Source organism: Astatotilapia calliptera, chromosome 14 (genome assembly GCF_900246225.1).
Source record: "Astatotilapia calliptera chromosome 14, fAstCal1.2, whole genome shotgun sequence".
Lineage (NCBI taxonomy): Eukaryota > Metazoa > Chordata > Actinopteri > Cichliformes > Cichlidae > Astatotilapia > Astatotilapia calliptera.
The window spans coordinates 8586472-8597383 of NC_039315.1; the positions used below are offsets into that span (position 1 = coordinate 8586472).

The 10912-nt window shown below is 38.4% G+C and overlaps 1 protein-coding gene across 3 annotated transcripts; it reads left to right on the top strand.

The window, feature by feature from the left end:
• The first annotated feature begins 927 nt into the window (after positions 1 to 927).
• Positions 928 to 10555, top strand: trpc4b (transient receptor potential cation channel, subfamily C, member 4b). 3 transcript variants are annotated; one of them, XM_026193550.1, is made up of 12 exons: positions 928 to 1044; positions 1433 to 1846; positions 2712 to 3230; positions 6548 to 6890; positions 7073 to 7212; positions 7354 to 7667; positions 7772 to 7967; positions 8078 to 8272; positions 8529 to 8570; positions 8702 to 8791; positions 8894 to 8948; positions 9180 to 10555. In XM_026193550.1, exons 2-12 carry the CDS (start codon positions 1469 to 1471, stop codon positions 9440 to 9442), a joined length of 2535 nt encoding a protein of 844 aa, XP_026049335.1. In that variant the 5' UTR covers positions 928 to 1044; positions 1433 to 1468; the 3' UTR covers positions 9443 to 10555. The 3 variants fall into 3 exon arrangements, with proteins under 3 accessions (XP_026049335.1, XP_026049334.1, XP_026049336.1); XM_026193549.1 differs by having other exon boundaries at positions 8894 to 10555; XM_026193551.1 differs by lacking the exon at positions 9180 to 10555 and having other exon boundaries at positions 8876 to 8939.
• Positions 10556 to 10912: the final 357 nt, after the last annotated feature.

Below are 10912 nucleotides of genomic sequence, written 5' to 3' on the forward strand. Positions count from 1 at the left end.
TCCTTGTGGTTTCCAGGAAACATCATTAGCAGACGGGTTACAGCAGCAGAAAACCACAGTGGCTGTCACTTCTGTCGGCTAAGAGCAGGAAATTGAGGCGATCGTTTTTACCAACCCCTAACAATATTGTGTGGTTTGATGACTTTTGATTTCTCCAACAAAACTACATGGTAGTCTTAAATTTGGCACAAGCAATATGAAAGCATGGATCCATTGTGCCTTTTTCCCCCCCAACTGTTCAGTGGTGGTGGTGTAGTGGTGTGGGGGATTGTCAGTATTTAAAAACCACAGCCTACTTTAGTGTTGTTGCTTTCCATATCGATCCATTTATGATCACAGTGTACTCGTATTCTGAAGATTAATTCCAGTAGGATAAGGCGCCTATATAGTCACAAAGCTCAATTCATCTAAAACTGGTTTCTTGCACATGACAATCAATTCACGCTGCTCAAATGGTCGCCACAGCTACCAAAAACAAAATCTCTGCGGGAGGCAATTCTGAAGGCAAAAGAGGGTCCAAACGAGTAGCAATGTTTATCTAATGATTTGGCCGTTATCTAATAATAACAGTTACAATTTGTTCGTGTGAGAGTATAGCTCACATAAACAAATTTTAACTGTTATTATTTTTTTTAGTTTATTTATTTTGTATGATTTTAATCCCGCCCTTAGGAGACTAGTGATTTTTGTTTTCTAGGCAACGTTATTCCTCGTTTTGTTCCTTCGTTTATTTAGCATTATCCCCGACACCTGTTACACCACTGTTAATGTCCTTAAATCTACAAAGAAAGTTACCGTGTATAGAAATTGCGCCTGGATGAACGTCACGTACTGTTTTCTTACGTGTATTTTACAGAGAAATATGCGGTAAATTGAAGGAAAGGGGTGGGCAGGGGACCTGACATGCCATTAAGTTGCAGACTCTTTGGTGGAGACTTCAGAGATTAAAAACAATCAGAGCACGCAGCTTCCCTTTCCGACTGCAGCTGTGCGCGGAGCTTCGTCGACTGATTCATGTGATTTACAACTGGAAAACATCAGGAGGTAAAGTTTGTATTCCTTCGTGCATTATTAAAGCCACAGTTAAACAAGTATTAGGGTACTTTAAACGAAAACTAAAGGATTTTAGTCGCTTGTTTTCGTGCATTTTTAAGCGAAAAACAACTTTAATCATCGTTTAGATGACGATGATATGTTATTGTTATTCGTTGTGTTAGTATGGGTGATTAATTATATATTTTACAATGTTTTAAAGGCAAACATACGTATTTTTATTTGTTTTTTTAATTTGTTTGATTTGTTTTTGGTTACGCACTGGCATCTCAAAATGTGTCATGTGAGCAGAAATGTGTCTTTTTCGTGTATAGAAGTATAACACGGTCAGTCTTTGTCAGTAGTTGACTTGGTATTTTTTCTTGTCTTTATTTTTCAGTCATTCTCCGTGAAGACTGAGACAGTTTGGGCAGCAATGTCTCAGCTGTACTATAAGAAAGCTGACAGCTCCACGTACAGGGACCGCATCCCTCTGCGGATCGTGCGGGCAGAATCGGAGCTCTCTGCTCTGGAGCGGGCCTACCTGGGGGCTGTAGAGAAGGGGGACTACGCCAGCGTGAAGCAAGCTCTGGAAGAGGCTGAGATCTACTTCAGGATCAATATCAACTGTGTGGACCCCCTGGGACGCACAGCTCTGCTCATTGCTATTGAAAACGAGAACCTGGAGATTATTGAGCTGCTCCTCAGCTATAATGTACACGTGGGTGATGCCCTGCTACATGCCATCCGTAAAGAGGTAGTGGGGGCCGTTGAGCTGCTGCTCAACCACAAGAAGCCACGTGGGGAAAAGCAGGTACCATCTGATTTGCAGTTATTGCTGACCTTTGAATATACTGATTTTTTTTTTTCATTAATTTATTTGTTCAGCCTGGCATTGGGAAAATCTGCGAGCCTCATGTGGTTAATGTAAATTATGTTATATTATATTTTGTAATGTATTTGTATAAAGACATGTTGTGGCAAGGTTACATTTGAGCAGAAGTGTCTCAATGTCTTACTACAAGCTACTAATTATTATATGGTTATATTTGTATACAGAAATATGTTGTTAAATATTTGTATATAAACTCCTCATATGTTTAAGTAGGAGCAGTGAGAAAAATCATTTTATTTTCTAGTCTGACTCTGAAAGAGATAAGATGCAAATAAGTGTGTTCTTTGCCTTTGTATTCTAGCTACGACTGGATGATTTAGGGAATAAAGCTATTATCTTCTCTCATAAGTTACCGAACCCCTACTTCCGTGGGCCTTTCTGCTACAGCTTTTACAACAAATTAGCCATTCTCCACAGTCTGTTTATCAGACTCTTTGAGAAAGGCCCCGCTTGTGTTCAGCTTCTTGACATCTTTGTAAATGAGGTCTTCCAGTACTGCTTGCTTCTCTCTATGTATTCTGTGAAAAGGGAAAAACAGGGTGTTGCTTCCAACCAGGAAGCCACTTTGAGGCCAGCTGAACCACAAGCCATTAGTTGTGTGCTTGCTGTTAGACAAGATGGTTAGAGACTGAAGACAAATGAAATTAGATCCAGTCAAAGAGTTGTTTCAGTTCCTGCAAGAGGTTTAAAAGCATTGTACTTTTGTGATAAAATGTTTGTGTACCATAAATGCGTTATTTTATGTCTATTCATTTGTGTGTTGCTCTGTTGGTTTCTTCAAAAGGTTCCATCGGCTCTGCTGGACAAACAGTTTTCAGACTTCACCCCAGACATTACTCCGATCATCCTGGCAGCTCAAACTAACAACTATGAGATCATCAAACTGCTCTTGCAGCGAGGGGTTTCTATACCCCAGCCACACGCTATACGTTGCAACTGTATGGAGTGTGTGTCCAGTTCAGACGTGGATGTCCTGCGTCACTCCCGTTCTCGTCTAAACATCTACAAGGCCCTTGCCAGCCCGTCACTCATTGCCCTCTCAAGTGAGGATCCTTTCCTCACGGCATTTCAGCTTAGCTGGGAGCTGAAGGAGCTCAGCACGGTGGAGAACGAATTTAAATCAGAGTATGAAGAGCTGTCCCGTACATGTAAACAATTTGCAAAGGACCTCTTGGACCAGACTCGTAGTTCCAGAGAGCTGGAAGTAATCCTCAATTACCGTGACAACATCAACCCATTGCTGGATGAGAACATTAATGAGCTTGCCCGACTGAAACTGGCTATCAAATATTCCCAGAAAGAGGTGAGCTTTTATTTGATTTTGATGTGGTCTTTGTCACACTGGAACAAAAAGGTTTTTCTGGATATATTTAAGGTGAAAAAGACATGAATACAGGAATTTGTCTACACCAGTGCACATGCAGATTGGCAACAAGTAATAAGAATCAACCTGTTTGAAGATGACAAGAAATGCGCCAAGATGAGCTGTAAATGGCCTGGGTGGAGATGTCCTGTGGGAGTTTAGAGCAATATGTAATTGCCAGGCTGGCTCTTAGCGATGCATTACAGTAACCCTCTTAGAGAATCCCATGATAATTGGATAATTGAGGATAATGATGGGAGAAGTAATGGCCATTTCCCTGAAATACAAACTCATAATATTTTAAACTGGGTGGGGACCGTTTAGTGTCTTTTAACATATTCTCTGGATATTTATCAATTGCATACTAGTTTTGTATTATTTGCTGCAAATGAAAGAAAACCTACTAATAATTAGATACCTTGGCATTCACACAAAGATCTGTGTCATTCATAATTATATGTATATTTAATTTATATTGGAGTATAACGGTACATTGCATGAATATCAACCTAACACAGAGCAGGTGACAACAAGTTTTTAAAAGGTGGTGCTTTTGGTGTCAGGTCTTTTTTTCACACCTAAACGGCGAATAGTGTTGGGAGAATCCAGTCACCCTCAGACTCTGTTTTGTTTTGCTATGGGTGGTGTCTCTGTAGAGCATGTATAGAGGCAGAGGCAGGTCACCTGACCCCACCCGCTCCCTGTGAATTCACCTGACAGTGACCAGTGCTATTGTCACATCGGTGCATCACACGGCGTTTATATCAGGAAGCTGTTAGAGTAAACACCAGTTAATGTTCAATCCACCTGGCATTCATGTTTTCTCGTGCAGCTATTTCTGGTATATGGTTTAACTCGACTTACACTGTTACAAATTCAGGATTGCTTTGTTTGTTTTGGTGTTTCCTGGATAACAGACTGGAATATAAAGTACACATTGCGTGCACTCAGCGGGTGTCTTTCATTTATTCCACTCATTAAAGAGGCTGTGTGGAACTTTTGGGTCTTGTTTGTGTACAGCAGTTGTATAGTATTTGCAGAGTTAATGGCTCATACCACCCATGTAGTCTTAGAATTGAGGCTTTAAGAGTATTTTGATGACACAGTTGGTGACATGAATAAGAAAGATCAGTATGACTGCCAACAGTTCTGTGTGCTACAATTTATCTCCATGGAAAAGGCTTTAGACAGGCCTTCCTACTAATTTTGTTTATCTAATCATTTGGCCTAAATGAACTCCAGTGAGCCTGAAGTGAGAACAATGATCTTGGTAAGAAAAAGAAAAAGATTTTTTCTTTCTTTTTTTAAAAACATTTTTGACATTTGATTTTCAGCTTATGTGATTATTTGTAAATTCTACATCAGCACATTAAAAAAAAAAAAAGCATTAGCATTATATTTAATGGGCCTTATAGAAAACTGTTCCCATTACCCCCAACCATGGTGTCTCCCTCTGGAACCTGGTTCTGCCCGAGGTTTCTTCCTGTTAAAAGGTAGTTTTTGCTTTCACTGTTTATTGCTCATAGGGGGTCTCTGTATTATTTTGTATTATGATACCTTGTCATGAGACAAGGTAACATTTTTCCAATATTCTGGTGACTTGATTTTAACTTTGTGACATGCAGAGTTATCCTGATGGAAGGAATCGTCAAAAAATGGGTACACTGTGGTCATAAAGGGATGAACATGGTCAGCAACAACACTGAAGTACACTGTGGTGTTTAAATGCTGATCGCCCACACCATACATCACTATCACTAACCTGGACTGTTGAAAAGCTATGGTTTCATGTTGCTTATGCCAGATTCTGACCATACCGTGTCTAGTCTATCACTTCAAAGCCATTTGGCCATTCTCCTCAGCCAACTGTATCAGAAAATTGCTTCTTACTGGATATTTAGCTTTTTTTTGTTTTTGCATCAGTCTCTGTGCACAGTAGAAGAGTCTGTGTGGGAAAATCCCAGTAGATCAGGAGTTTTCTCAGACCACCCTGTCTGACACCTACAGCCATGTAATATTCAACGTCACTTAAATCATTTCTAATTCTTGTGTGCATTTGAACCTCAGCAAGTTGTTCTGGCCATGTCTGCATGCCATGAGTTGTTGCCATGTTTGCCATCATTAGAAATCTTTGTTGTAACATGTTGTACACATGGACCTAATAGAGTGGCTCATGAGTGTAGAATATCATTCTTTATTAATAACAATAATAGCAATTATCATAACAATTCAGATTAAAAAGACAGACACAGAGCCATGTGATTCAAGGGTTTAAAAAATAAAATTCACTTAAATATTAATTGGACTACACAAACTAGAACTTGTTTGATGTCAGCAATATTAGGATCATGAAAGTCTTCTTTCTTGTATTCTTCGGAGATTTCTCTGGAGGTTTCTTTTCTTGCTACTTGCTGTGCTCACTCTGCTTTTGCACATTTTCCTCTAAACCTGAGCTCAAACTCCAAATCCAAAGTGTTAAGTGTTTAAAAAGTACAAAATATATTTAACTGATTTTGAATTTTGGATTCTCAGTAACTATTAAAAATAGTGGTAGTGTTATCTGTGAATTTTTAGATAGTAGAGTGAATATCAATGTTCTGTATGATGCAATTTGCAATATATTGTGAAATAGAAGTAAGAACACTAATTGATGTAGGAGTCTAGCGTGAGATCTGTGTAGGGTCATTTTCACCTTCAAAAAATATCCCCATACACAATCTGTTCCTTCCAGATGTCACCATTTGCCTCCAGTCATTTTATGTAAGTTCAAATCTGTCCAGGACAGTTACTGAAGGAAACTTTGAAAAGGCAGATTCTGCACTGATAGATGACCTCATCACCCGCAACAAAATGCTTTTTAGTACCATAATTGGGATCCATTTAGCCATAACTGGGTTACACTGAAATTGAATTCCATCACCATCTGCAGATGTCCAACAGACTTTTATATCAAATCTCATAGAGCAGAGAAAATGTGCATGGGGAAAAGATTTGGCAATCATTTCTTAACAGAGCGTTGAACATCACTTTAGAAATACCTTTTTGAAACTCTTTGTTTTGAATGAATGTTTCTAGTCGTTTTGCAGTTCTTGATCTTTTGTGGCAAAAAACGTGCACATCTTTTGTGTACCATTAATTACCGTTTTTTCTGTTTAGTCAGTTTTTGGTTGGACCTGAGAGACAGATGGGTAAATAAAAAACAATTTATTTCATGTAAACATCTGTAATCTTTATTTGTCTCTCTCTTTGTCTCCTAGTTTGTTGCTCAGCCCAACTGCCAGCAGCTGCTGGCGTCTCGCTGGTATGATGAATTCCCAGGCTGGAGGAGGCGTCACTGGGCAGTAAAGCTCATCACTTGTATCTTCATTGGCTTTGCGTTTCCACTGTTATCCATCTTCTACCTGATCGCTCCAAAGAGCCGCTATGGCTTATTCATCCGTAAGCCTTTCATCAAGTTCATCTGTCACACTGCTTCCTACCTGACCTTCCTCTTCCTGCTCTTCTTGGCCTCGCAGCATCTACAGAGTGATGATCGGTTGGAACACCGTCAGGGCCCACCACCCACCATTGTGGAATGGATAATCCTGCCCTGGGTGCTTGGTAATAATACACACACATATTGCAGACTCTTTTTTAGACTGCACTCCTGTGTACATGAACACTGTAGTCTAAGCAGAGGTTTGTCACATGATTTCATTCATTGCGTCTCATGTGTGTTTGCCTCGGGACAAATACCTGAGCAAAAATACAACAATGACACGTCTTATTTTCATTCCTTGAAGGCTTTTTATGGGCTGAGATCAAACAGATGTGGGATAGTGGTTTTGAGGACTACATAGATGACTGGTGGAACCTGATGGATTTCATAATGAACTCTTTGTATCTTGCAACAATTTCACTGAAGATTGTTGCCTATATTAAGGTAATTTATATTAAAGGCTTCTATCTGTCTGTCTGTTTTATTTATTACTTTGTGCTGGAGTAACCATCATGCCGGAAAAATTGACATTGTGTGCTATCAATATTGAGCATGTTTGACTATTGTTCTTTTTTTTTTCAACAGTATAGTGCAAAGTGCCAGTTGAGAGACACCTGGGAAACGTGGCACCCAACATTGGTGGCAGAGGCATTGTTTTCCATCGCCAACATTTTCAGCTCCTTGCGTCTCATCAGTCTTTTCACTGCCAACTCCCATTTGGGGCCTTTACAGATTTCATTGGGCCGCATGCTTCTGGACATACTTAAATTTCTCTTCATCTACTGTCTAGTGCTGCTAGCATTTGCCAATGGCCTCAACCAGCTCTATTTTTACTATGAAACAAATAATGGGACTTGCAAGGGCATCCGCTGTAATCAGCAAAACAACGCTTTCTCCACGCAAGTTGAAATTCTTACATAAATTACCCCTGAAAATCTGACTTGATTAATATGTTTGTTTTTCCAACAGTGCATGCTGTGATGTATGGTTGTGTTCTTTTTAGGCTATTCGAAACACTGCAGTCATTATTTTGGTCTATCTTTGGGCTGATTAACCTGTACGTGACGAACGTGGAGCCGGACCATACATTCACAGAATTTGTCGGCTCTACCATGTTTGGCACCTATAATATCATCTCCCTGGTAGTGCTTCTAAACATGCTAATTGCAATGATGAACAACTCATACCAGCACATTGCTGTAAGTAGCAAACTAAAGATTACACAATTATTTATTTTAGAGTTAGATTATTAGAGTTATCAAAATAATCTGCCTAATCTGCTCTATGAATTGTTTGTGTTTCTTTTCAGGATCATGCAGACATAGAGTGGAAATTTGCACGAACAAAATTATGGATGAGCTATTTTGAAGAAGGGGGAACTTTGCCATCTCCATTCAATTTAATACCCAGTCCAAAGTCAGTTTATTATCTAATTGGATGGATAAAAACACATTTGTTTAGGAGACCAAGCACAAAACGTCTTGAAACCTTTGAAACTTTGGGGGTAAAGTGTTTCCAGAGATTTTCTCTGACCTGTACTGTCACCACTGCATGTTATACATTTTCATGCATGCCTGTTTATACCCTGTCTACTATTACAGCCTCTAAGTGGCTTCGAAAATGAATTCATCCATGTTAATGTGTGTCAAACGATTACCTATTGAAAAAGGGCAAGTAAGAAAAAAAAATCACCTAATCAGTGAAAATGGAAATAACCCGGTGCTGTCTTAATGAGCCTTTTGTTTTTCTTGTAATTGCAGAGACGTGCAGCTGAAAATGTAAAATTAAGCCATGAGTATCAGGTAATAATTTGTATTATATTGCACTGTATTGTTTATTATTTTTGTTGTTTTTTTACTATCCTATTTTGATTGAATGTAAATGGTTAAATGTAAACATAACTCTTTGCTTGTTTAAAAATAATGTGTTTTAGGAGGTTTTGAAGAACCTCATGAAACGATATGTGGCTGCAATGATTAGAGATGCCAAGACAGAGCAGGGGTTGACAGAGGAAAATTTCAAGGTAGCATAAAATTCTTTATCATTTAAGCTTAAGTACCCAGTTGTATTATGTTTTCCATATATTTTTTCCACTGTTTAATCTCAGATTCCCAATAATTGATAGGAGCTCAAACAGGATATCTCCAGCTTTCGCTTTGAAGTTCTGGGAATGATGAAAGGTAAACCTGGGCTAGCAGGTAATATTGCAAGTACCACCTTGGCTTACCCTGGAAATCCATTCAAATATTCTCCTAAATTCCCTACTGATGAGTCTCAACAGAACCAGGACATCTTTGATATGTTCACTGCCACTACCAACACTACCAACACCACCCTACAACCTGCCAAAATCACCAGGTCTGCTTGCTTTAATAGCCAAACCAGTGGTTCAGTTATTTTGTCTACTGCAGGACAGACTCAAAAAGAGGCTGCCAAAGAAGATTCAAACCCTGGATCCCTTCACAAAAGGAAAAAACTCCCTTCTCTGAAATGTGATGAAATATGTTCATTGCCAGAGGAAGAAATGTTGGGTACTGATGAAGAAATGCAAGGAAAACATCAGACTGAGGACATAATTGTGGACGTTTCACAGACTGATGAGAAGGAATTCAAGGACATTAAACCTTCTTGCAAAGAACTTGATAAGGATGGGCCGACAAAATATAACAATTAATCTGCCAGCAAGTAAAACTTAAAATAGTTTATTGAAATAAGTTTGCTTGTGATAAACTGTACTGTAGTAAATTACCTATTCTGCTTAATCATGAATTCTATCCAGTGTATAATGGTATTAGACAATCACAAATTATATGACATGCATACAACCACAAAAATATGTGGTGAGGACAGGCGTCAGTGCCGACTTGATGCTCAAGCAATTGCCAAACATATTACTAATTTATGTTTTAAACTGAGCAATTCATTCCAAAGAATCCTTACAACCCACTGCCTATCTTCTACTCTTTTATTGCCTACTTACTATGCTATGCAAAAATACTGTATCTTATCCAGTTATTTGTACGAAAGAAATAATCAACAGTTTTAACACTGATATTGTATTCAGTACTGGAGGTAATTTGAAATTTAATCATTCTATCAAGTACACAAGCACCTTCTCTCCTACACTGGGAGGTGTAAGGGAAAGCTTTTTTCTTATTTTTGCAGTTGTAGCAGACGATGTAATCTAGATGATGTAATCTAGATTTGGTCCTGTAGTAACTGTTGTAACCTTGCAGGCAGTGTTGCGGACTAGTGAACTACATTTAACTTAATTTATAGTTTAACTTATTTTGCAATAACTTTCAGTTGATCCACAATAATGTAAGCACTTCATTTGTATGTTTTTGTGGGTGCTTAGCTGTTAAAGCTATAACTTTGACCCATTTATTTAAACAGTTTTACGATTGCAGTCAACCAGCTTTTAAACTAGGTATAGCAGGGTGGTATTGCCCAGCGTTCACTAAGCAACATCGTCAGTGATAAAAGTGATGGGTTTTTTTTTTTTCAAAAGAGTTTTACATGCTGTTTCATCCCCACCTGGAGTTCCTAGGCAACTGTGTGATGGCCAGTGTGCCAGTGTGTGCAATGATTCTTTTTTTAAATATTTTGTTAAAATGTCATATCATATGCAGATTGCCAGTTTAATCTTCTTTTTTTAAGAAAAAATCTGTTTGAAGTTATATTTAAAAGGGGCTCTATACAAATTTCTTCATGTGTTGATTTAGGTGTACTTCTTCCAGTTCTTTCAGTATGATTTACATTTTCATAACACTGCTTGCAAGGTTAAAGGCGTTCTAGAAATATGTGATAACTCTTCAGTTTAGTAACTTGTCACATGTATTTAAATTGCTCTGAATAAATAAAATCAAATGCTAATGTAAGTGTTATCTTGTCTTGCTACCACATGTGCCTCTCTTCAGTTAGAAGTCCTCCAGTTGTTTGGTTGTCTTTTGGTAAGCAATGACATTTCTGTGTGTTTGGTCTATGTCAGGGCCTTCTAAACTACTGAGAAAAGGATTAATGATAGGACCCATAAATACTGTAGAAATAGAAACATATTCTAGAAATAGAATACGTAACTTATTTCTTATTAGAAATCAGCTAAAACTAAATTTTTCTCAGATAATCAGAGACACATCTTGAT

Coding starts and splice junctions, on each gene's coding strand:
- trpc4b (XM_026193549.1), top strand. CDS start 1,469: ATGTCTCAGCTGTACTATAAGAAAGCTGACAGCTCCACGTACAGGGAC. Junction 3,231..6,547: donor TCAAATATTCCCAGAAAGAG/GTGAGCTTTTAT, acceptor TTTGTCTCCTAG/TTTGTTGCTCAGCCCAACTG. Junction 8,571..8,701: donor AATTAAGCCATGAGTATCAG/GTAATAATTTGT, acceptor AATGTGTTTTAG/GAGGTTTTGAAGAACCTCAT.